The sequence below is a fragment of the Saccoglossus kowalevskii genome, chromosome 18 (genome assembly GCF_978046115.1).
Source record: "Saccoglossus kowalevskii chromosome 18, keSacKowa6.1, whole genome shotgun sequence".
Taxonomy (NCBI): Eukaryota; Metazoa; Hemichordata; class Enteropneusta; family Harrimaniidae; genus Saccoglossus; species Saccoglossus kowalevskii.
This window is the reverse complement of record NC_140658.1, coordinates 12957605-12985129: the sequence shown is the minus strand read 5'-3', so window position 1 is coordinate 12985129 and position 27525 is coordinate 12957605. Positions and strand designations below refer to the sequence as shown.

The following is a 27525-nucleotide window of genomic DNA, read 5'->3' as shown; positions in this document are numbered from 1 at the left end:
TTGGGATGTGTTCAAAACTTAACTGTATAATTGCATGGGGCTCTGCCGCATTGCATAATCTGTTAATTATTTGTCAACTTCAACCCCAAAATATTTAGCCTATAACATTTTTTGCATCAACAAATTTATAGGCAATATAGGTAATAGTTATTATTAAGAACACATTTGTACGATTAACTTTTTAATCTATTGTTCTGAAATAAAATTTAAAAAAATATATGCATATGCGTGTGTGTGAATTGTGGAAAACAGGGTGACACCCCCCCCCATTCGCAAAATCAAAAACAGGGTAACCCCCCTACTGATCCACCCCCAGGCCGAAGTAACTGACCAATCACTAACAACAGCATACGTCCTAGCAATAAAATAAAATGACTTCTAAGGACTTAATGTTTTTTTGCGAACTTTGTATACGGTGCCCGGTGTTAGTTATAAACCGACGTTAGCTTCACGTTCATGTCCTACCATGGCAACAGCCGAAAACATATTGCTAGTTTTTTTTTTAGTGGAGTGGATCGCCAACCGGCTTGTTTTCATTGGCAAAATCGTTCAGCAACATGTTTGGCACAATAGGTGTACATCACATGGACTACTACGATTGAGAGAACTGTATGTTGAATGAGTTTTATAAACCCCGAAGGGCTCTTGGAAGATCCACCCGCAGTAAAATTAGCGATTGCCATGGAGGCGCAACCATCAACATCAAAATCCCAGGAGGTTTCTGCTGGCGACGTTACCCAGTTCCAAATAAAGATCACCAATGCCAAATAAGCAACATTTTAACCGGTAGTCAAGATTAATTCAATCCACGGCTAACAAGCAACATCACAAGTGAAGTTGTAGCGTGAAGCTCAGCGACTACTGCTGACAACGTAAGTCATGCTTGCGTGCCTTCACCATTGTATTCAAACCCGGGATTCGATCAATAGGGGAGTTTCAGTAAAAAAAAACACATTGCAAATCATGCAAATTCAACATTTTCAAACCAGTATACTAAAACAGAAATGCTCAGCGATGCAAAAAAAGGATAGATGTTACTTTTCATTATACACATCTCTGTTGATACAAACCCTCACATATTCTATTCCCAGTTATACCTGCGTAAAGGAATTAGCCACTTTTGATGTTGACATTCAGACTAAAATCACGTGACAGGCTGTTAAAATTGGCTGTTGCATACACTTTCGCCGGTCTGGAAAATGTGTTTAGTTAGCTCTCATTCAAGTAACAATGCAGATTTCCCAGTGGGAGTGAAACTATTCGACTCTGCCATTAAAAAATATGGGTGTTTTGAGCAAAATACGAATAACCCTGGAGTGCACACAACACACTGAATTTCGGAACAAATCTTGCATTATTTACAGCAGCAGAATACCACAAAAATATCAGACGAAACATGGAAACACTATATATATTTCGGCCTGAACCCTCTCTATTGCAATTCCAGGAATTACCCCCCGTATGTGCAACCATTTTCACACCTTGGTACCACCCAAGCCTGAAAACAAAATCTTAATACCACGCTAAAGCGTTTGGTAATAAAACAAAGAGACTATGTGCAATCTATCACATATTTGTTGCATTCATCACGTTTTTACGATTCATCCTTGTCAGCAATAAATACCAGCTGTTGTTCACTGAGTATCCATTACACCTTCAAAATTAACCATGAATATTCGAATATACACCAAACAAAGGATGGTAATTTGCACAGGACGAACATCAAGAACATTGGTGTTTGTATATTAAATCTACATTTGATGAACTTTAAAAAACATGCGTCGTAATGAAAAAAAATAAACATTTGCGCAACATATAATACTGTCCCGATTGTGCACTGAAGCTATTTTAATAACATACCTTCACCATTCACATCCTGCTCTTTATTTCTATCATTCCAGCGCAACTAGGTACAATAGGTTTGACAATGATTGTGATATATGTTGCAAATCGCCTTGCTTCACGCCGGTTCGAGTCACGCACGCAGTACGTGTTTACTATAATTTGAAGTAGTATTTACCTTGCCGTTTATCTGGTGTTATTTGCTTACTTTACTTCCTATGTCAACAGCAACTATGAGTTTAAAATTATTTCTCAGTACTTATTCACTGTTATAATGCTGTACCATTACTTTCACCATCCTACTACAACCAGATCTGAAGGCCTTTACCGCATTCTGGCCACGCTGTGTGGCGCGGATTGCGTGGACGTAATAAGCATCGTTTATTGAGGATGCCCGGTGCACAGTCAGCTGGCGCACACATGATAATAAAATAAATGCGATATTTACTATATGGGGGCCGCCATCTTGAATGACGCATGAAACTAAATAAGAGACAAGTTGTGAAACGCGTTTTTCAGATTCCTACAAATCTGGACAGAAATACCAATCTTTCACAAAAATACGATCCATTGGGGCCATATTAGGCCAACCGATAACAAAAATCGGCCGAATTCGGCGTTTTTATGTGGAAAAATCCCTTGCATACGAACACCTAATTACGCGAAGAACATAGAACACTTAGCCGGGAGTATTTGAAACAGTCGTAAACCCCTGATTCGAGGGCCAATCAGCGACGCCCTTACCAAAGCACGACAACTACAGCATCAAGCCTTCCTATTGGCTAATAACTCAAATGACCCGCGGGTCATCAGAACGGCCGCGAGTTTTTAAAAACCAGCTTACACTAATCATGGAGGCAGAAATTCGTACATTTGGCAGAGAAGAACCACTGAAGTGTCGTTTAGTTGGCTGGTAAGTGCAAACATTTTTGAAAAATAATAGTGAAATAGTTCTTATTACAAATTCCCATTTTAATCAAGGAATTTAAATATGATTAAAGGTTTCCAATTAATTCTTATTCGTTTTACCATGTCATCAAAAATGAAATATACAAAATCGTACAGCTTGGTTACGACAGTATGTTATATTTAGTCGTGTCGTATTTTGCACAGACATGTTTTAAAAGAAATTTCCATTTGAGAAATGTGATTAGTATTACAGAAAAACGAATGATATCATGTATATTGTTATGCTAAATTTATGTTATACAGCTATATTCAATATCTTACAGGTTGCATGAGAATTATGAAATCAGAAAAGGTAATTCAGTGCTTTGTTCTGACACATACCAGCATTACTGCCAAACACAAAATACACATGTATCCAATGAAATGTTTGGGAGAATGACAATTCAGACATTTGGATCAGGAATTTCAAAAGGTCGATGTCGCGTAGATGGGCAACTGAAATACACTTACACAAATCTTGGTGTAAGAAAATATAGTGACAATTTTACATTTAAGAATCTAGAAAATGTGATAAAAAAGCATCGCCATTACTCCATTATTTCTTCAACTGAAAAGATGGTAAGGTGTGCCACTGTATGTGTAAACAAAACAGTAAAAAAATTGTTATTTCCACAGATGGCAAGTGTCAGGTACTGGTGGATGATCGAAACGTAAATTTTAATAACATTGGAATTAGCGACCACATTTCATTTAATGAACGTCCACTAAATGCATTGCTTGAAATAGTATTGTTAAGTTCTGTACGTATGGGATACCAAACAGATAAAGAAAACACATGTAGGTCAGGAAACTGTGATGTGTTAGTCAATCCGACAAAAAGAAAACAGATATGCCAAAAATGCATATATAAAAAACAAAACTTGGAAAGGAAAAAATGGTTTACATCTGAAGAGACTGAGAGAGAAAGAAGTGAAGAACAAATTACCAAGATAGATAAACAAAGTGAAGAAATAGATTCAGAAATCATGAACATAATTTTAACTGATGAGGATAATAAAGACATGGAGACAATAGTGAGATTATTGGGACCACAACTTTCGCAAAACGAAGAATTTTGTGCCTTGTTATGCTCACAGAAAGATAATGTAGTTAAAGAAGACAAGCGACAATATCGCTGGGACCCAAGGTTTTGCAATTCTGACTTTTCTTTACATATGCAAATATAAAATCAATCAAAGGCCGCGAAAAAGTGTGTGTTTTTGCTAACAGGCTGGAAATCTAGGACCCCTCCCACTTTATTGAACATAATTTAGCCCCCCACTGGATTGAAGACTACTCAATCAAAACTATGTTCAATGATGTTTACAGTAAAGTTCTCCCAATTTGGCCAATTTGTTGGTTTCAAAGACATCTCAGATGATGCAAAGCACATTGATGTTCTCAAAAAAGGTAAATTGAATCACAACTTTGAGATTTATCAATTATTTTGAATATAAACATTGGCTCCTGAACTTGTTATCATTCAGAAGTCCTGATCAATCATAACCATTTCTTCACTCAGTGAGTAATAAGAGTTACCGGGTATTATTGACAAAATAACCATAATTGTCTTCTGTACCAAGTAATTACAGTTTATGCACATTAGACATTTTTTTTATATCACACAGATCAACACAAGATATCATTAGCCTGCCATGCATTACAAATGTTTTTTATTGGGGACAGTGGTTTTAAATTTCCTGTGGCACATTTCCCAACCACTGAAGTCACAGCACCAGAGCTTTTTGCTATATTTTGGGAATGTATTGGATTGCTGAGAGACTGGCAGTTCACTGTAAGCAGATATGTAGATTATATATTTTTATTTATAAATTGCTTTTATACAAACATAATACATAGATAAAAGCCCACTTACACTTTTCACAAAAGTCTGGTTAAATTTTTAAAAAGGGGAGGCTAGACCATTTCATAGATATCAAATTGTGCAGATTTGATCATATTGTAAACAGAGGGTGCTGTACAGTAGCAAAATGAAGTGGAAAATGTACCTTTGCATTGCTCACACTAACCAGTATTATTTAATTTTTTTGGACTTAAAAGCACTGATGGCATGGGCGTTTACAACTCTAAAATAAGAAAACAAAAGTATTTTTTTTTTATCTATTTTTTATTACTTTAAATAAATACATTTACAAAAAAAAAGAAAGAAAAAAAATTACAAAAAAAGAAAAAAGAAAGAAAAGTGGATGGCTTAAAAGAAGTGGAAGTGGGGGAACATTATTGATAAGCTGACAAATCTGGCTAATAAGTGAATTACTCATAATTAAAATTATTCCATTTTTCATTAAATTTAGACATTGAACCATTATTGATAGCTATTTGTCGCTCTACAATGCGAGTGTTTAACATTATACTCTCCACGACTTCCACCTTTGGGACAGAACCTCTTTTCGATTCAGAATAGAGGTGCTGTTTACAGATTAAAATAAAAAGGTTGAGAAGATTACAATAAAAACTGCCATGTATTCCAAAACAAATATTCCTGTCAGACAATAAAATATCAACGTTTGTCCATTTTTTCCAGAGTTGCTGACATTTTCCCCAAAATCTTCTAGTAATAGTACATGTAATAAAAAGATGCTCAAGAGTTTCAATATCAGCGTTACAAAAAGTGCACAATGTACTATCAACTAATTTCCATAAGCACAAAGTGTTATTTGTGTAAATTGCCCTATGTAAAAATGTATAATGAAATGCCTGCAGCCTGGAATCAAATGTACAGAGAAATGGTAGTTTAAAAATGGGTTTCCAATCTTCGTCCGGAATTCGAATTTCAAGCCGTTTTTCCCATTTATTTTGACAGCCCAAAGGAGGTACATTTTTCCTAACCAAATCCGAATACATTTTTTTGTGAGGTTTAGGTTTGTCTCTAACATTAAGGACAAAATAATTGTCAATTGAATTTAATTTCTTAGGCTTCTCCTGCAACTCCTTTTTCCATGACCTGGGAATAGCTTTTAACACAGATTGAAATTCCAAAAAATTAACATTGCAGTCGTATTTACACTTGAAATTTTCATAACTTAAAAAATGACCATCATCTCCTAATAAATCATTTACATACCAAATATTCTTTTCCTGCCACAACCTCCTGTTGACATAATCATCTTTTATAGCAATATTTGAATTATGCCACAAAACCTGACTTTGATAATTAAATTTTTGATGATTTATACAAGAATGCCAAATGTCCATTATTTCCGACCAAAAGTTATTTTTAATTGAAGTAATATACTTTTTAATAAAATTTGCATCTGCTTCCCAAATCTTATAATGTCCAATTTTCCTAAAAATATTAAAATAAAGTATTTTCCACGGGTGAGCACTTTTTTCTTGGGACTTTTTAATCCAAGTTAATTTTAACGCCTTGGAAAATAGTGTTAAATTAGGTAAATTTAAACCACCATATTTAACACCACGACTAAGAGTAGCCCTGGATATTTTAGCTCGCCTACCACTCCAAATAAATTGATTAATAATTACATTAAGACGATTCATAAGTGCACTAGGAGGGGATGGCAAGGAGGAAAATAAATGGATTAGTTGTGAGATTGCAAGATTTTTAACAATTGTAACTTTACCCAAAAGTATTTATTCTATAAGAAAAAGATCATAAATGAATAATCTAAAGTTTGAGCCATGTTGACAGTGTTAATTATTCAGCGCTACAACAGATTTAGTCATTTTTTTTCTAACCAAATGTATTTTGCACCACATTGTCAAATGTGTGAATCACATCTACAAGCATTGGAGGGGATTGCCAGAAATACTCTATTATAGCCTAATAATTCCCATAGCTGGATTTTGCTATTTTGAATGTGCATGATTTGTGTAATAAACTTTCAATTGATTGCATGTTTTAATTTTATTTGTAAGGACATGCATGAAATTAAAAAGATTAATTTTTGATCCAATGGAAAATTCTAAAATATTCAGGCAATTTCTGCAAAATCAGATCATCCAATAGTTTTTCAAGATGCAGGCAAAACAATATGATTAACTGTTCCATACTTCAGTTGCAAATAAAATTATAACAGAAAGTGAAAGGTGCAAAAACACAAAGGCGTTGAGATACTGTTCTTCTAGACATGCAAGTGTAAATAAATCAGTTCATTCTAAGCTTCAGATCTAGATGCATTTATCTTCAACAGAGAACCAGTAACTGTAATGAAAATGAAACAATGTAAGAAATCTCTTGCTGACAACAATTCTAGTTTTGTTTTTCTTATGTTTATTAGGTGAATTACAGCTGCTTTGATGGGGCATCCGATAACAGATCATTTGTCAAGTTACATTTCCCTGAAAATCTCCCAGAAGAGAGTGATTTTACTGTAAATGATTTACATGATAGTCAACATGAAATAACTTTTCTTTTTGACCCTTCTGTGAGTATCACTAATAATTTCTTTTGTTTTAACTTGGTGTCCAATACAAATACATGTATAAAAAAATTGACTTCTGATTAACAATATGAAACACTTCTTTAAAATAATGAATGGATAAATATCTAAAAAAACTAAGAGAAAATTCATTTTTAATTCACATATGTAGCATGAGTTTAAGAAGCTCAAAAGTTCTAGAAGTAAGAAGGCAAAACACTTTGTTTTTGGCAATAATGACATTTTATGGAGCCAATGGGTGAAGGCCTATCAATTGGATGGTGCAACCAATCCCATCAGAGTGCACTACAAACTAAGTGATGAACATTTGCACCCTGACCAAGCATCAAAGATGCGCAACCACCTTGCAGAACAAGTACTCGATAAGGACATGTTGTATTTAATGGTGGTAAGTCTGTGTCTGTAAAGCAAGAAAGAAGTGTATTTTCCCCCCTAGTTATTTATCATATCTTGAGCAGGCAATCATGCTTTACTTATAACTATCAAGAACAACATTTTCTATATATTCTTGTTTGCTTTACAGGCATACCAAAAGTCCTTGTCAGATGATATCGAGAAATGGACTCTGACCAAAACCATTGAACTCCTCACTCACACATCAACATTGGTTTCAAATTTCCGAGACATGAGGCCAATAACAAGTTATGAAGATAAACGCATTGTTGAAAACAAATGTGCACCGGAGTGGTTTACTCAGTGAAAAAATGATGTACAGGCTGATAACACTCTAACAGTCCAGGAAAAAAATAGTGCTCTCATGTCCAAGGAGAATAGGAATGACTTAAAAAGCCTAGTTCTAGGTTTTGATAAAATCTGTAAAAACAAATTAAAATTCTGTATGGGAGGATACATCATCCCAGGACGAGTAAACTCTGATGTTGTAGAAAACTTGTTTTGTTCCCAACGCAGTATGAATGGTTCTAACCAAAACCCAACTTATGCCCAATTCGGGAAAAAGTATCAACACGATATTGTTAACACAGGGAAGTCAGTCACAAAAGTCAAATGCTGCAGTCATGGACAAAACAGGATATGCTGTTTTACCCTATCACATGCACACAGATGAGCCACTGAAGAATAGCCAAAGCAAAAGAAGGAAGGTATTGGGTGTAAAAAACTGACTTGATTAATGATTACATGTTAAGGTAGAGATGCAGTTTACCTGACAGGTATTTTAATTAGGAAACCAAGATGACCTCCCTTGTCCACAAAACTATATATTTTCGGAAAGCTTATTGTATGAATTTAAAAATTTTGTTAGTATTTTTTTCTGGACACTGTAGTTTGAAATATGCACAAAAATGTGCTTTTTTGGTCAAAAGTAATTTAAAAAAAAATAGCTTCTAAACCATGTTTCTGTTTCCTGTCAAAATTGGTTCATGGGTACATCAGTCCAGTTGTCAATTTTGCAGGGCAGGAGCTCAAGTTTATGCATAAATTAACACCCATGCTAGTTGTCTGCACGATTGTTGCAACACTGTTCAACCAAAAACAATGCCCGACGGCGTTTTGAAGATAAACACGCTGTCAATCATTTGTGAAAATTTCAAAACAAATGGTCAAAGCGTCTAGAAGCTATTTTTTAAAGTTCTGTGCACTAAAAAGCAGCTGAGATAATTGTTAATTTGCATAACCATTCACTCAGTAAGAAGTTTGCTAATGCTCATAATTAAAATGGCTGTAACAGTTCCAAATTTAAATGTATTATCGTTTTGTAAAAAGTTAAATATAGTGCATAATATGGAGATCCCGTCATTTCTTTTTTTCACCATGTTTCTTTTTTATTATTAATGTACAGCCTTGCTAAGCATTCAAAAGAGACTGTTTGTACCTGTTATCTATATTTTAAAATCGTTTTTTGAGTATGTTCCACTATTCAAAATTCTACAAAAATTTAACAATCTATAGCCAAGACTGTTTGGATAATAAAGAGCGAAAAAAAATCACCCCAAGTGCCCACAAACCTGCATCTCTACCTCAAGTATTTACCAACACTAACCCTTTTATTAATTTGCAAAGAAATTTCTGTCGTGCCAGATACTAAAATGTTTGGACATCCTAATTTGTATGTAATTTTTTTTAAATTTAAGTATGCAAATAAACTCATTTTCCTTTAGTCTATCAGTTATAAAACAGTTTAAATAACTTACCTGTACAGTGGTATTTATTTAATTATTCAATATCAACTTCTAGTCTAGATAGGACATGCCATGCTCACTTTTGAACATTTCTGTAAACAGAAAAGAAAGTGCATATCAACATCTTTTATTATATGTAGGCAACTGCAATTTCAAACAAATCTTACAGCTTGTAATTATAGATATGGTATTGTCTATGATCATGGATTTCTATACAGTTGTATGAATTGATACAAAAGCCTTGTCAAGATAATACATTTACTGATGTAAATAAAGCATAATGACAAACATAGCTATTACAACCTTGTCTGTGGTGCCAACCTATTGTGGACTGGTTTGGGTGTTGAGACTGTAACGAGGGTAGCAGGTGTCGTGCAGTTTCATAGAGTGTCCCTAATTATTACCTACTTTTTAATATCACCCTCCAGCTAAAAAAAAACTAGACCTGCCCAGTCAAGACAATACACCATTGTCAATCAATACCATGACCTCGGAAGAAGCACTGAGAGAAAGTTATGTAGACTGGGACATTGCCACTGGAGGAATAGCCCAACATTGAATCAGTGCCTAAAATTTGTACCAGGATAGAAAAAAATACTGTGAACCACTTTTGCTATACACCGCAAATCATGGAAATTTTATTGAGATTCTTATTATTTTCATAAATACCATCAAGTCATTAAACCTTCTCATTGGATCTTTTATTCAGGCCATAGAGTTTACTCAAATTTGCTTGCAGACAGTTTAAATTTCATAATCTTTGCTGTGGTGCAAGCAAGTAATTGTATCTCTGTAAATGTCACTTCTGTTGTTGGCTTAACTTGTATTTGTTTCAAAATGTTGATCATATGCGGCACCGGTATTTATAATAATAAAATAGTGCGATTACCTATACAATATTGGCTCTTTAAAAGCACATCTCCAATATAAAAACACATTTATTGTACACTGAATTGGACCAAGTAAATGAATGTCTCTGCAATTCACATGCGTCAAGGTGCTACTATCGGAGAATGTACAATTTATATTTTGCCGTTGTTACTTACCTTAAATAATTTCCATCAGCTAGATTACTGACTTCTTCATCTTGTAAGCCAACACACCCACCATGGTACCATTCAGAACACTTGTCACAACATAACCACAAACCACCAGTTTCTCCCGATTTACAAATAGAAATTTCTTTGGACTGAGTTTTATCTTTTACAGTAATTTTCCTCTTCTTGGAAATTTGTTTGGCTGGTGGTGATCTTTTTCTTTTGTTTCCTTGTCCAGATGAACCTGCAGTAAACACATCTGGGTTGGGCATTCCAGTTGCAATTTTAATAGATTAATAATTTCAAGTCCTTTACTGTTGACCTTGACTTGTGTGTCACATTGTGTGCATCACATAGTAGTATTAACTCTGCTTTCTTAAATTTGGTTTTATCCAAGTAGTTACCATCCATTGTTAGCTGGTCTTTCAAGTGAGTGTGACTGATAATTTTCTGCTCTGTCAAATCATTTTGCATGGTATTAATAGTAATAACTGATTGTGAGATTTGTGTACTGCTCTTCTTCACATAGACAGCATGATGATGGGACATACCTTTTTTCTTTCCCATTTTATTCTTTTCGAAATATGTTGTTGGCAACTAACATATATGAAGAGATCAACTCTTGGTGAAAGGTGGTGATTGCTACAGACAAGTTTACTAAATTCAAGCAGACATCTTTGCACTCATTCCTTGGACCTTTTTCTTCTAGGAGATTGACAGGATCTTTATAGACAGCAAATATTCTTAGCCACTTTTGGAACAAGTCATTGTCCTCCAGTAACATTTGACTGGCTACTTGCACAGCATTAGAGCCTTCCAGGTGCACAAATTCTATACAATGGATTTGTTCTCTTTTCATCTCCAGATCATAAAAAAATTCAAACAAGATATCACTAATATGTGTTAGTCTACCTGTAGAGTATTGTCTACGTTGAATTTCTTCTAACGTGTCTTTATAGTTAGAAATCAATAACAGTTGGTCATATGGTACCTCCAAATAATTCAATAAATTGACTTTGTGGAATACAGATTTCGTGCTACCGTTTTCTTTAATCGTCTTTTCACTTTATAGACGCATCTACCAGCCAAATACCTCAAGCTTTCCATTCCTTCCTGCGACATCGTTTTGTTTTTTTGATTTGTTGCTGGACTAAAGACTGTTTTTGAAGGAAAGAAAGGCAAGCTACTTTATATGCTTGACTTTGTAAATAGACACAGAACTTTTACATGAAGGCCGAGGCATGATTTGTCTCAAATGTTGATTCTGAGCAACTTCTTTCAAAAAAACTGTACACCACTTGCCATTGCCGATTACAGAAGTCTTGTAGTATATCTGCATCTCTTGTCAAAGTTCCTATCACTGTGTTTTGTCTTCTCTGGTTATCAGTCTCAGGAACAGCATACACCATAGATTTTATAACAGCATGTGGTATGAATGAAGCTGGTACTTGTACTGTGATATCACCTGTATTATCCGGTAACTGACTGTCATCAGTTTCTTCATGTTCTCTTTCTAAACCTTGTATGACAATTTCTTCAATGGTGAACTCATCATCACTTCTGTATTCTTCTTCTTCCTCTTCCTCATCCACTAGTTCATACATGGCTGGAAGACGACTTGCAATGTTTTCTTCAGCTTTATGAGTGCAACATGAAAGGTCGTCTAGAAATGCATGCTCTTTTCTATGAAGAAATTCAGAAATAACTGTAGGCTGAGGTGGACATAGCTTCTTATTGAAATTGACCACTCTCAGTCCACTGAGCTTCTTTGCCCGGCTAATCGCTATACCTATCTGTCCTGGGTTGAAGACACATTTACAGTCTACAGTGACGGAATCAATTGTCATGCCTTGGTTCTTATGAATAGTGAGTGCGTAGGCAAGACGTAATGGTATTTGCTGCCTTGATGCAGTGTCACGATGCAGTCCTTTATCAAATCTGAAATATAGAAATACATGTACTGATTTAGTTTACACTCGGATGGCACTTGTAGAGTAGTAAAGTTATTAATATGCTAGTATTTTATTCAAACTGCATCTTCCCATTAGCACAAATATAAGAATGGGGATAACAATGTTTTAGCAAAATAATACAAATTAAAGAATGGTAAGATAGGGGTACGGCAAATTATCTTTTCCATTACATATACATTATGTACCAGTAATGTAAAATTAGAATATTTAAACATTTATCTTCTAAATTCTTCAAAACTGCTAGAAGTTAGTTAAAGATTGAGAATACTGGTATATCAATCACTTAGTCCCCTCCAACAATCACTGAAATAACTTGCTTTTACAACCTACATTATAGGAAAACATCAAGCCAGCAGGCATGCAAAATAGTTTATTAACCTTTCTGTTAATGTAATATACAATTATTACATAATTATCATGGGTTGTTTATGTTTGTACTATCATGGACCTCAATGGAACAACCTAAGGCGAGAAATCAGGAAATAATCATCCCTTTTCCCATTTGATCATTGAATATAAGAGTAATATTTTGGTTCAGAAAGCAATCTGTTATAAGGGTTAAATAGCTGGACAACAGGAAGTGCTCTGCCTGCTGCCAAGCTTTGAAATTATGACCTTGCATATTTAAACAAGATTTTATCACTAATGCTGGTCTGTCTAATGTGTTTAGTTTTTACTAATTACACTCCTAAGCATCCTGTCACTAATATGAATGGCAATGACCGTGCTTCTGTTATTTTAGACAAATCTCTTGTTTAATGTCACCATAATAACACAGGTTTCATCTTCCTAGCTATAACAGTGCTTGAGATATAGCAGTTATGCACATTAATGATTTTAGAAGCCCAACCTAATGGGTGCCTAGCCATGTGCCATTCGGGTGAAAGAATGTACCTCAAGAGTACAATACACATAAAAATCTTTCGCCAAAACAGATCAATACAAAAAATTTAATTGCAAAAGTACCATTTTCACAAAATCAAATATGGTGGCCACACCACATGACTGATTAAAATTTTAATATTTTTCTTGCAACAAGCTATGACCGTACATCTTAAACGCAGCATATCGAGTTGAGTCGTTGAATTTCTTTTGAGAAACAAATGTTTTGGTAAATTTTACATAAAATCCAAGATGGTGGCCAAACCATATGATTGATCTGAAATCTTTTTTGACATTCTGAGAGAGTTTCATATAGAGATGCATTGCAGCAAACAAGACAATATTCACATACATATGGCATAAGTAAAAAACTACTTCCTGCCTAGAAGAAAACCAAAATGGTGACCAAAACATGTGACAATCATAACAAATATTGCAAACTGAAATGTGCGTCAAATATAGATAAAATACCATATGTGGGGGAATTTTGCCTAGTGGTTCTAAAGAAGAAGATTTAAAAGTGAATTTTACCGTTTTGGAGGGAAAAAACTTGGTGGAAAAAGTCACATGACCGCTAAAGTTTTTATTGCTGAAATCAATCACACACAAGTTGTTCTATACTGTATACCATACCTAGCCCTAAGGGCTTGGGCCTTAATGATTTATGATTCTACAGTTATGTTGGGTTTGTGGCTACCTTAGTAAAAACATAAATAGAGGGGCGCTGCAAATTGAGGAGGGGTGCAAATAAATTATAGATGAGTGCTGCACCCCTCTTAAACCCCTCGTGGAGAACACTGCTTACTAAATTAATGTTACAAAAAACAATTACCATAAGGGATGATTCTGTGAAAATAAAATCCAGCGAATATACTTTTTTTCACATATTTCACATTAAACCCATCAAAAATCAGTGAAAATAAATTCTATACAAAACACCTAAAAAGCCTTTTCAGCGAAAATAAATTCCAACGACAATAAAGTATTTCACAGTATGCTGTCAACTTTATTACTATCAGGGTCACCTACTCAGAGTTCCAGTTGTAAAATCAGATTTACATATTCTAAGACAGACCGGAAATAGAAACGAGACAAAAACAAAAGATTTTTCAAGTTAGCGTGGGGGGAAATAACGTTGCTAAGTATTATCGTCAGGGAAAGCTATTGTTTAAGCTCGTCAGTGATTGGTTGCTGGCAAGGTTTGGGGGATTTTGACCAGTTTGTGACGTAGGCTTGACCTAGAGAATGGGGCCTCAGAATAAAATAATTCATATGGGCCTCCACATTTACTTTATTTTCATCTGTTTTAAATCCAACCATACTAGTTATGTTGCTACATTGTATATCCAGTTGTATATAATCCAGTCCAATTACAGAGAGTTTGCGTGATTAACATCTTTATTTTTTTTCTGACCTTTTTCAAACAGCTCTTACATAACTAAGACTCGTTGATAGTTCATGTGGAGTTTACTTAATAGATTTACAACTCTTGAATTATGAAAATTTTAATTTTTCCTTAATCATAGTGAATGATTTCCGTAACTAAGGAAAAAAGACAAGGGTTAAAACTCCCACAGACAGTAGACCATTTGTCAAATTACCACTTTAACAAATCATTATGATAAAAATATCAAGATAAACACCACATTAGCCTGTTTCACATTTAGCTTGCCTAAGGCAACCCCAAATTTGTTTTATTTGTAGAATAAACTAGATTAAAATTTGTCAAACCATTCCTCTTTAAGACATCCTAAAAATTCTTTTCTTTGAAATCGAGATTTTACAAATAATGCTTTTAAAGAAAACATGGCAATGTTAGTGGTCCCAATGGAAATCTTCTCCTTGCAGTCTGTGAAAAAATGCAGTACCCAACATGAAGCACTTATACTATAGTCTCTGAAAATTTTCGTAAAAAAACTCATTGTTGAGGCACAAGAAGGGTTTGAACTCTGCAAAACTGAAAATTTGAGCCTGCCAGCACACCAATATGGCCGCCCTTTGTTATGGTAATTATGTAATTATGTAAAGAATTTGCAAACACCTGGTTGTCATTGTTAACATTTGTCTTGTTTAATACTATCAAAATAACAGCATTGCAAGTATTTCCAGTGTTTAAAATAGCATTTTACTAGTGTGACCCTAATTTTATCTCCATGTTCTTAGTGAAAATGGAAAAAAAATGCCAAAAGCACTATTTCACCACATCACAACCTACGGAACTTAAACAAATTGTGCAAATTTTACTTCTTAATGTATGTGCATCAAAACTAGGGTTCTTCCAAAACCTTAGTAACATTAATTACGTATTTCTCTTTGTTTTGAACATTTTCCAGTATTAAATATTGATAAAGGATAACTGATAATTGATTTAAGCCATATGATATAATTTCACATGTTATTTGGTCAATGGGACGTATTTTTTAAAAGTAATTGTACATGCATTCTAAACTAACATGTGTGTATATGCTTGTTGCACGATATATCCAGAACAATGTGTTGTACTGAAATGCTTTTGTATAATTCAAATAGTTTGCATAAATAACGCAATTAAAGTTCAACCTCCAAGTGAAACAAGTCAGTTGACTACCCATGTGCACATACACTGCCCATGTGGCTACATCACAAAACAGAACACAAATATATTTCTACTCATCAACAAAAACTTATACTCTTAGCTTCAGGGTTTCTTTTCTATAGTCACACATTAATTGGCAAGTATATACTGTCGTCTGTCTGCTCGTCACAAAACTAATGCATTCCAATTATGTGTATTCAATCTACCCTTTAAAAGCAATGCAACATATTTACTACCTTATAATAAATCTTTACTCAAACTCAACTATTCCACAAAACTTGGTCAACTGTACTAGGCAAACTAAAAAAAAACCCAGGGGATCCATATAATTTTACAATATTTCAGAAATGTAATGCTAATAACTGGGAAAGTTTCAGGCAAATATGTACTTAAATTTGTAATATTGTATTGCCTGATTGTCCATTCATCAGTATTTGATTCAGTGCTTCAAACTTCTACAGTATTGCAACTCTACATAAAGCATTAAGTCATGATAAGTGCAGGGAACCCATTGCCGTTGCTCATTTGTTTACAGGTGAGACGATCAAAACAAACGTAACATCATTAAAATCACTTCCGGGTTTTAAAAACGTGGCCGCGCACATTGGCGTTCACCATTACAGTCAATCGACTACCAAGGACATGTTTACAGGTTGATATTCTACACTGTTAATGCCGTGATACGCTATGACATGCCGAAACAAAAACGATAGCTCATTATATTATTACCGTTTTTAAATCGCCGCTAAAATGCACCAAAAATGCGTAAATTTACTCACTATTATCGGCAACTCACAGCAGCACATCTTGGCTTTACGATGATGTGCAAGTTATCCCATAATACTTTCGAAACTATGATCTCGCATAATTTTGCAAGACTTCGACTACTTTCAAGATGGCGATCAAGCAACTGGTGGGTTGTAAATATAGCTCCGCGATATGTGTGTTTTGATGCCTTTAGTCTACAGTAACAATATTTATTAAGCGATATTTACAGACAGGAAACACTCGGTTAATGACATCATTCGGTTTTAACATGTTTTGGATTCAAACACAATTTTGGGTAACAGAACAGTTTTTCTATGTTTTACGTGGGACAGATAGGGCGCCCCCATCACTGGGATGTCTAGCAATGTTTTGAATTTCAATTACATTACCTTGAAAAAGATTCACGAGAAATTGCAGCTGTAGATTTCACATTATCGAAGTAGACATATACCGTATCCGGTTCAAGTTTTACAACATTTCCTCTAAGACCATTTACAAGTGTTGTTGATAGATTTTTTACAAGAATAACAGGGACCCCGACTTTCAATCTTATAACCTAGTAATATATATATATAGATTTAACATAACATACTTACTACAATACAAGTTTAGTACCTACAGACCTCCACGGTTATTTCAAGTATGACAATTTTCATAACAAAACTTTAATATATACAAAGCCATGCCACATACCTTCTGGACAGGTAATTTGTTGAGCTGTAAATGGTCCCAATGGTCAACTGATGTGTAAACAAACTCATTACCAGGAGCCTGCAACAGTTCGCACGCATTGTGAAAATTCACTTCAAAAGTCGTTGCATACAAACATACTGGATTTGAACTAGTGGTCTCCAATGGACGGTCAAGTGCTTTTAATAAAACTTCGGTTTCGTGAGAAACATTACCATTGGCACACTTATGTACAGCGGAAACAAACGTCATTTCATCTTGTCTCCTAACCTCTGTTAATGTCACTGAATGTGGAACCACTTTCGTAAACACCGCAGACACGAAAGCATACATTCCAGGGTCACCATTGTCTTTATTTGGCACTGGGCGTAATTGTAAAAAATCGCCACTCACGATGGTTTGCACTCCACCCATGACCATTATAGATTTCCGCACCAATCTAACAACAGATTCGACTTGCTCGAACAACTTACTACTCAACATTGAAATCTTGTCAATTATTAGCACGTTCATTGTTTCAATTACGCGTTTAGACTCTGCATATAATGGATCAGTCAGTAACTTTGAGACAATGGACTCAACCTCAAAACGACCATCTCCGAGGCATAGGGTTGAATGGATCGTTTTCGCTCCTTTGGGTAACAATAACGCAGACAGTCCCGTTGTAGCAGTGACAACGACATGTTTCCCCTATTCTCGTAGTCGCTGGACGATTTCGTTAAGAACATACGTCTTCCCCGTACCTGCTTGTCCAGTAATAAATATACTGTGGCCATTCAGCGCTCTATTCATTGCTTCTTCCATCACGCTCCAAGAAATCCATGTGCTAAACTCGCGGCCGTTCTGATGACCTGTAGGTCATTTGAGTTATTAGCCAATAGGAAGGCTTGATGCTGTAGTTGTCGTGCTTTGCTAAGGGCGTCGCTGATTGGCCCTCGAATCAGGGGTTTACGACTGTTTCAAATACTCCCGGCTAAGTGTTCTATGTTCTTTGCGTAATTAGGTGTTCGTATGCAAGGGATTTTTCCACATAAAAACGCCGAATTCGGCCGATTTTTGTTATCGGTTGGCCTAATATGACCCCAATGGATCGTATTTTTGTGAAAGATTGGTATTTCTGTCCAGATTTGTAGGAATCTGAAAAACGCGTTTCACAAATTGTCTCTTATTTAGTTTTATGCGTCATTCAAGATGGCGGCCCCCATATAGTAAATATCGTATTTATTTTATTATCACGTGTGCGCCAGCTGACTGTGGCCCGGTGGCCGTGGGAAAGACGTGTAGTGGCGTGAAGCTAGGCGATTTTGTGCCGTACGCGAGCGCCCGTTCGAGGCACGCACGCAGTACGTGTTTACTGTAATTTGACATAATATTTACCTTGCCGTGTATTCGGTGTTATTTGCTTACTTTACTTCCTAGGTCAACAGCAACTATGAGTTTAAAATTATTTATCAGTACTTATTCACTGTTATAATGCTGTACCATTACTTTCACCAATCGAGCGAGCGCCGGTTCAAGTGACGCACGCAGTACGTGGTTACTATAATTTGACGTAGTATTTACCTTGCCGTTTATTCGGTGTCATTTGCTTACTTTACTTTCTATTTCAACAGCAACTATGAGTTTAAAATTATTTCTCATTACTTATTCACTGTTATAATGCTGTACCATTACTTTCACCATCCTACTACAGCCAGATCTGAAGGCCTTTGCCGCATTCTTGCCACGCTGTGCGGCGCGGATCGCGTGGATGGCTTTCATGTTCTCGGCACGTGGCCGAGGGGAAGACGTGCAGTGGTGTGAAGCTAGGCGATTTGGTGCTGTACGCTAGCAAGGTAAATACTACGTCAAATTATAGTAAACACGTACTGCGTGCGTGACTCGAACCGGCGCTCGCGTACGGCAACAAATGCTGTACCATTACTTTCACCATCATACTACAGCCAGATCTGAAGGCCTTTGCCGCATTCTGGCCACTCTGTGTGACGCGGATTGCGTGGACGGATTTCATGTTCTCTGCACGTAATGAGCTCAGTTATTAAGCATCCTTTTTTGAGGATGCCCGGTGGCCGAGGGGAAGACGTTTAGTGCCGTGAATCTAGGCGATTTGGTGCCGTATGCGAGCGCCGGTTCGAGTGACGCTCGCAGTACGTGTTTTCTATAATTTGACGTATTATTTACCTTGCCGTTTATTCGGTGTTATTTTCTTACTTTACTTCCTATGTCAACAGCAACTATGAGTTTAAAATTATTTCTCATTACTTGTTCACTGTTATAATGCTGTACCATTACTTTCACCATCATACTACAGCCAGATCTGGAGACCTTTGCCGCATTCTTGCCTCGATGTGCGGCTCGGATCGCGTGGACGGGTTTCATGTTCTCTGCACGTAATAAGCTCGGTTATTAAGCATCCGTTATTGGGGATGCCCGGTGGCTGAGGGGAAGACGTGTTGGCCGTGCCGCGTGCGTGACTCGAACCGGCGCTCGGGTACGGCACCAAATCGGCTAGCTTCACGCCGGTTCTCGTCACGCACGCAATACGTGTTTACTATAATTTAGAACTAACATGTATGCTATCGGAAAGCATTTTGGCACAATTTTACTCAAAAGACGAGTTTTTCATTGCTCATGAATATTAATTTATGCAAATGAGACTAGTATATTAACCAATCGTGTCATGCAACTTCCCCCTTGCTGCACGTAATAAGCTCAGTTATTAAGCATTCTTTATTGGGGATGCCCGCTGGCCGAGGGGAAGACGTGTAGTGGCGTGAAGCTAAGCGATTTGGTTTGATTTAGCGCCGGTTCGGGTCACGCACGCAGTATGTGTTTACTATAATTTGACGTAGTATTTACCTTGCCGTTTATTCGGTTTTATTTGCTTACTTTACCTCTTATGTCAACAGCAACTATGAGTTTAAACCAACATTGTTGTTTTAATTTCTATTCGCATTTTTAAATTGTAATAATTTATATCTTACCGTTTGTATCTCTTTTATAATATAGGATACGTCGACATGATTAATAACTATATACTTTGACGAGGTCTAGGGCTACACAACACAGTGCACTACGATCATCGACTTCATGCACAACGTCAACATATCCTACAATTAAAGTAAGTGGCCAACATCCGTCATAAGTGATTGTAATTAGTACTATTCACGTGTGGGAGGTAATCTATTGTGAATACATATTAATGCATTGCACATGAAAATCTTTACAATAGGAATAGGAAATGCTAGTTACCAATTGCCTCACTTAAACAAGTAATAATGCGTCAAAATCCTGAGCCATAAATGCCATAGTAAATGAAAACATGGCGATTGTCAATTAGAATTTAATTACACTTATCTTTTAGAATGTTATAGATACTTGATCAACGTGTATTTTATTCATGATACTTTCAAATAAACAACATTATATCAAAATACTGCTAACAATATACAGAATTCCCAAAATAGCTGTAGCATTTAAATATCATCACCATGGCGATTGTCAATTGGAATTTAATTACACTTATATTTTAGAATGTTATAGATACTTGGATTCCAAAAATAGCTGTAGCATGTAAATATCGTCACCTTCTTCTAAGTGTACTGGCGTGAATAAACATTGACTGTAACAATTTATAAGTTTATCTACTATTTACCAAGCATGAACGTCTTGGTTTGAGATAACATGGTGGAGACATACTCAAAGGATCCGACAAGATAGATATACATTGAATGTCACCATTGTGATACTAAGTTTAAGTTGCTTTGCTCAAAAAACAAAACCTGATATGAGAAGCACAATGCATGCAATCAAAAACAATCATGTGGCATATTCTGATACACTTTCATACAAAATTAGAAAAAAAAGTAAAAATCAAAATATCATTGCACAAATTGTGTTTAAAGATGTTAATTCAATTGGGCAACACTCATTAAACTAGACCGACAAATAATTCAATTGTATCAGAACTGTTAAAGATAATGCATGATATTATTATAAACTTGACCAATCGAATATTTCTGATATGAATATATAACTAAAAGGAAAATACAATATTCAGAAATGCTTGTAAATACAAAGAATGAATTCGGAAGGTGATATCCATAAGGAAATACAATATTTCATTGATCTAGTGAAAACATGTAAGTGTAATATTTTGATTATATCCAGAATAGTTGTTGTGTTGTTTATAGTAAAAGAAAAACAAAGAAAAATTGGGTTTGGTTATAACGACATGCAACAATAGGCCCTTTTTACCACGGTACTATGCAATGCAAGCGGCTTTGGGTTAATTTTGAATATCGGATTAGATTTCAAGTACACAATTACATTCATGTTTGTCGATTTGTATTGCTATGTAAAGCTCAACGATAAAAACAAATGTATTTTTAATTTTAGTATGAAGTACCATTACAAATCGACGTTTATACCAACAAAACGACATTCTATATAATAATATATAGAAATTGCTTGCAATTCTTACATTTGACTTCAAATCAAGATAGAGTCGATTCCTTGTTCTGCTTCAATCAACCAGTACAGCGAGTTTGAATGTCCGGTCTACTATGCAAGTGTTCTCTTCGCGGCAATGTCTGCATATGACTACTTTGTTAAATGCTAACAATTTTCAGGTCGCTCGTTATCTTCAGTGAGATTATAAACCACTACTCAACACTCGCCAGGATTTCAATTTACTATCTGTGGTAAACTATTTCTTGTTGTTGATCGATATACTTTCTGGGATAATAAGTTATACAACTTGATCTGTTGCGTGTTGTATATGTTTTATTGAGGGCTTCCATTTAACAGCACGTTGAACTATACTTTACGAGTTTCTCGTTCAGTTAATGACTAAATTACTTACACTTGAATAACCTAATTTTCTAACACTGTCTATCTGTTCGTTTTAGCAAAAAGTACGTATATAATTCCAGGCAGAATGTGACTGAAAACACCATGTGTTTAGAGAGGGGGAGAGAGTGTGTTGTACCAAAGTATTTGCGATATTAGAAAATGATCAATGAAGTTTCAGAATTAGATACACATTAATTTAGTGATTGACTGAAGATGAATACAAAATAGTTGAGATACATATTTATTGTTTCAGGATCCTAATTCTTCAGAATTGAACGACTTTTTTCTGTTTTAAGATGATTAATTAGAAGTATATGACTATTTTTCTATTATTTAAATGTAAATTCGTCAATAATTTCTGTATGTCAATGTCATAGCAGGGAAATAAGCACCATTTTTTTGTTTGCTTTTCACTATTTGACGTGTTGCATATCGTTGGAAATACAATACATATGACTACATTTCAAATGAAAGGTATACTGAACGCAACGCAACAAAGCAGTCCCAATATTTTTCATATCCTCATCTAGTTAGTAAGAGCATTTGCTCTATTCGTTTTTAAATTTGATAATGAACCTAAAAATCGGACATTGTGTAGTATTGTATGCTATTCATCGAAACGTTTACGAACCACTAGAAAAACTATAAAAGAGCATAATTGCCTAAATGAGCTTAATGTCTTTAACAGCCCCAGTGGTGGTACAAAAATTATTTTTTACACATAAATGTTATTTTCTTCCTCCTTTATGGTTCAAGCCATTTCAATAAAATTACTTACATTTACAGAGTGTCTGGGCAATACTCCAGGGCGAGTAAAATAGTATGAAACATGTTAAACATAGAATTTTAATAGTTTTGTTTTAACACGGAAACATATTCTCAACTATTTGACTAGCTAGCTTGGTAAAATAAATGTTTTATATATATATATGTCATGCTTTCACAGGAATGAATTTCGATGGAATATGCTCACATTGACACATTAACAATTCCAACTAGATAATATGTCAGACTGGGGTATATGCGGTTCCTTGCATTAGATAACTACCTGGTTTCTTGATTAATGCAAATGTTACTGTCCATCACAGGCGACCGCGACCGTTCATTCAATGCAATTAAAGTTGACATTGACAAGATTTCATGATTAATCATGCGCGTCAGCTAAAACGTATAAATTCACAGAGACTTTTCAAAATGGCTTCCGGCTGTGTGCTTCTTGTGAGAGCAATGTTCAACTCATGTTTCTTGTGAAAGCTAATTTCAATACATAAAATGAAAAAAACTCTAGCAATCATGAACACTGAACAAAATTGTCACCATAAACACTCCTTCTATTCATACAGAAAGTGGGTTCAATAATGTATTACATATTCAAAAATGTATAACCAACATGTGGTAGTGTACGAATTTATTTTATGTACGCATAGAAATATATCAGGTGGCAAAATCTGCGTCATTTCAAGAAACAAAATTGTTAAAGTACACTTATATCGAAGTTTCATTATATTGTCGGGACATCAATGAATAGATATATGCAGTGTAATGTATAATATATAATTGATAGTATTAAAAATATATTTTGCCACATCGACAGTGATTGTTTTACAGATAAAATAATGTTTAGCATAGTGTGTAACCGTTTTGTTAAGAATTGTTTATATGTCACATAAATAATATCAGCTATTTGACCATGACACAAATACACATGTGTTTGTCACATATGATATGTATGTGAAGTTTAAACCAAATATAGCGTGGAACCTCGCCCATAGACCTATGGCAAATCCCATCCAAATATACCAGTTAAAGAAATAGAAAATGTCGTATGAAGATTGGACAATTCAGCATAAAGCGTACTATCCGATAGCAGTTTAATTCAGCATGATGAACATCGTAACCTTGACATCGTGTCCTTGTGTGACTTGCAATAACATATGCAGTGTTTAATCACGTCTTGGAAATCTTGCTTGAAATACGCGTATACTAGCGGATTTAAACAGCTATTTATGGAGCTCAGGAATACACTGACGTAGTACGAGACCTGTGACACTAACGTGTTACTGTGATCATCGGAGATTAATAGTAGTCTTACAATCCAAAAAGGGAGCCAGCATAACACGAACAGAATCACTGCAATCAGTACCATCGCGCCGACTCTACCAACGTGAAACTGTCGTCGGCGTTGACGTGATCTTCCATTTGTCAGGTATACTAATATTCTGCAGTAGCAAACTATAATGCATATTAACGGTAGAACAAAACCAACGGCAAACGTGTATATGATGAACAGCTGTCCGATCAACACCGGGCAAATGATGTTACAGACCGTTACTCCATTGAACGTCTGTGTCGCCGAATACATCCACAGTGGTACCACGACGGCGAACGCGAAGACCCAAGTCGAGGCACAAACCACTTTAGTTTTGCGGACTGTCCTATAGTTTTTAGACCAAACGATGTGAACGATAGCTAAGTATCGGTCAACAGCCATCGCAGTCAAAGTGAAAATACCAGAAAACATATTAAAGCCGTCAATTCCCATCACTACCTTGCACATTACGTTACCAAATATCCACCGCTTCGTTGTGTTGAAATACGCCATAAAAGGCAACCCGAGTAGAAAAAGAAAATCCGCAGACGCCAGGTTTAAGATGTACAAATTAGGCAGCGATGTCATTCCTGGGTAGCGAAGTATAATGTAGACAACAATTCCGTTGCCGATCAGACCTATTACACAGACGAGGCTGAAGAATATAGGGATCACGAAATGAAACAGCCATGGTGGTAGCTCTGACCTGTGCATTTCAGTACTGTTAGTAGTGTCGCTTGAATTGATAAAATTCATTGTATAATACGGCCGGTAAACGAACGTAGCTGCGACGATATTAGATATATGCAGCTGTCATTATCACTATGCGAATGAGCTTCGTTATTGACGACTTCCACATCTCCCAGCTAAGGCACAACAGAAATGACTAGGCTTGAAATATATAATATATGCAGATAAAATGAACCTCCCTCAACGGCCACATAGTTTTCGCAATCAACGAACTGTGTCTGTCTGTACTGACTGAATGCACATACACATCCGTTAAACTAGTTTACACGTTGTTTGCAGACCGTAGGCTTGTGAATAATATCACAAGCATCCAATCAGAGATCGTATTTTTTTCTGAAATATCGACTATGCGCGCGAGTTATCTCCGCGTCAAAGAACTAGCCTTACATTTAGTAACACGTATAATAAAATCATTCATTAAATCTTGTTAATCAGACATTATCATCAATAGACAATATAGATCATTTGAAAAAATACTAATGATGAGCTACTAATTTTGGAGATTAATGCCTATATGCTTTATTGAAAAATACGACCCAAGTGTTACCAAAAATGTAGATAAAGTCATTAATCAAGAAAATGTGAGTTACTATTTGTTTTCAACCATGCTTAACACTGACATGGTTATATTTAACACATTTACTCCAAATATAAAAGTATATATATATATATATATATATATATATACGTAAACTGCGTTTAATACTGCTATACATTGGTGCAATCTGAATAATGTGGTCAGTAAATCGTAGCTGCTAATAATAGTATAGCAATGACGTTGAAATATCAATTAAAATATATGAGTATTGAATTTCCTGATGATTGTGACACCATGAAATTGTTTTGATGAGGAGAGTAAAAAAAAATAGGCCAGGAAATAATGACTGTGTTAAATGCGAATTTGCATTTCTTAGAACACATTTAAATATCAGATGTAGTTAACCACACATCATGAAATTCGGTTTTCTGATATAAAGTGGTAATAATGGTTTGATTTACAAGTATCTAAGAGAAATGCGTTTTGCGAATATGTATGATAACGTCATTAGTCTTGACGTCATAGTGCTTGGCTTTGCATGGGTGAACACGGGTATTACATATTTTTATTGACAGCTAAGGCACGTGCATAACATTTTTTTGAAGTAACACGTCTTTCTGTGGCCAACAACTCGTTTCCATATATCATCAAAAGTGAATTGTCAATCAAAGAGCAACGTAATCAAACTTTTGGGCCTACATACACATACCAGGTTTCCTTATAGTTTATCGTTCCACTGTTCACAGAGGCCTGAAATTTAAACACTATTTAGCCAAGACTGACCGAGTAAGAAAAAGCAAATGCCCATGAACCTGTATCTACCTTAATTCTGATTCGCTTACATGAACAGACGAGCAGCATTTTGGAACAAAGGTTTCTATATAATTATACTTTATTACAGAATTTTTTCCCATGTTGCATTACACCTAACAATTGTTTCAGTTGTCTATCGTTCTTTTTTAGGATATGTAGTAAACCGTGATAATGTAAAGAGAAGGCAGGTATTTATTTGGCGCATTCGACTTAATAATTGTACGTATGTAACTTGTCACAATTCACTACTGCAACTTATTATTTCAGTTATGTTCTGAAAATATGTCATCAGTTTCTCTTGCTTAGGTGAGGGACGCAAACACTTGAAAACCTGGATTAACAACCTCTGCCAAGAATGTCATATTTTGTTGTTTTTGTTTTTAGTCATGCCTGACTCTCAATCAATTGAAAACAGATATTTTGGGAATACTTCTTCTTAGAAGAATATACTTTTCCTTTTTCGAGAATTGTTCCCCCTAATAAGAACCAATCAAGTTAGATCTGCATATGATTGCCATGAAATCGGAAATTTAAGAAATGATTCTTCAAAGTTATTGAATTTTAATTGCATATTCAGAACTGACTACTTTTGATACAAGGAACAACCGGTTACAACTTCGCGTAGAATTGGATCTAATCTGATTGCTATGCATACATAAATTCTAAAAATATTATATTTTAACTTGAAAAGATTCAGACGATTATTTTAAGAGTTTTATAAGGTTGCCCTTGATATAATGCTCAATCGACGAGACTTTTAGAAGATGATTCTCTTTCAGAAAAAACTTACACTACCATATTGACCTCAATTTTTGAAATATTCACCAACTTAATTTGGTCTTTTTAACTGTTTTTAAAAAAAATAATTCCAAAAAAACAAAAAAAAAACACAAAAAAACAAAAACAGTTCTTTACATAGAAGATGCTTTATTTTATTATTAATTCATTTCATTTAAGCATTTTTTTGGAGCCAGGATAAATTCTAGTGTTTTCTGCTTTGGTCGCAATGTTTTATATATAACATTTCAGTCATAAATAAAATAATTACCTGATGTATATGGAAATAAAAGTTAAATATTCAACATACACCATCATGTCGCCAGCGGTTATACAAAAATATCTATGTACACGTCATGTCGGCGGATTGCAAAATACGTCTGAAAGTGGATTTCTCAGAAGATTAAATGCAAGACTGCATGCCGTTGAG

The 27525-nt window shown here is 35.2% G+C and overlaps 2 protein-coding genes and 1 pseudogene across 2 annotated transcripts; 1 reads left to right on the top strand and 2 right to left on the bottom strand.

Moving 5' to 3' along the window:
• The first annotated feature begins 4109 nt into the window (after positions 1 to 4109).
• Positions 4110 to 8332, top strand: LOC144355103 (uncharacterized; annotated as a pseudogene).
• A 3056-nt stretch (positions 8333 to 11388) lies between these two features.
• Positions 11389 to 17694, bottom strand: LOC146731579 (ATP-dependent DNA helicase PIF1-like). Its single transcript, XM_085492932.1, has 4 exons — positions 17278 to 17694; positions 16974 to 17140; positions 11702 to 12324; positions 11389 to 11543 (listed from the first exon to the last, which is right to left on the bottom strand). Exons 1-4 carry the CDS (start codon positions 17692 to 17694, stop codon positions 11389 to 11391), a joined length of 1362 nt encoding a protein of 453 aa, XP_085349058.1.
• Positions 17695 to 24004: 6310 nt separating this feature from the next.
• On the bottom strand, positions 24005 to 24973 carry LOC144355102 (somatostatin receptor type 5-like). Its single transcript, XM_078010506.1, has one exon. The coding sequence runs from the start codon at positions 24971 to 24973 to the stop codon at positions 24005 to 24007; it is 969 nt and encodes a 322-aa protein (XP_077866632.1).
• Between the last annotated feature and the right edge of the window lie 2552 nt (positions 24974 to 27525).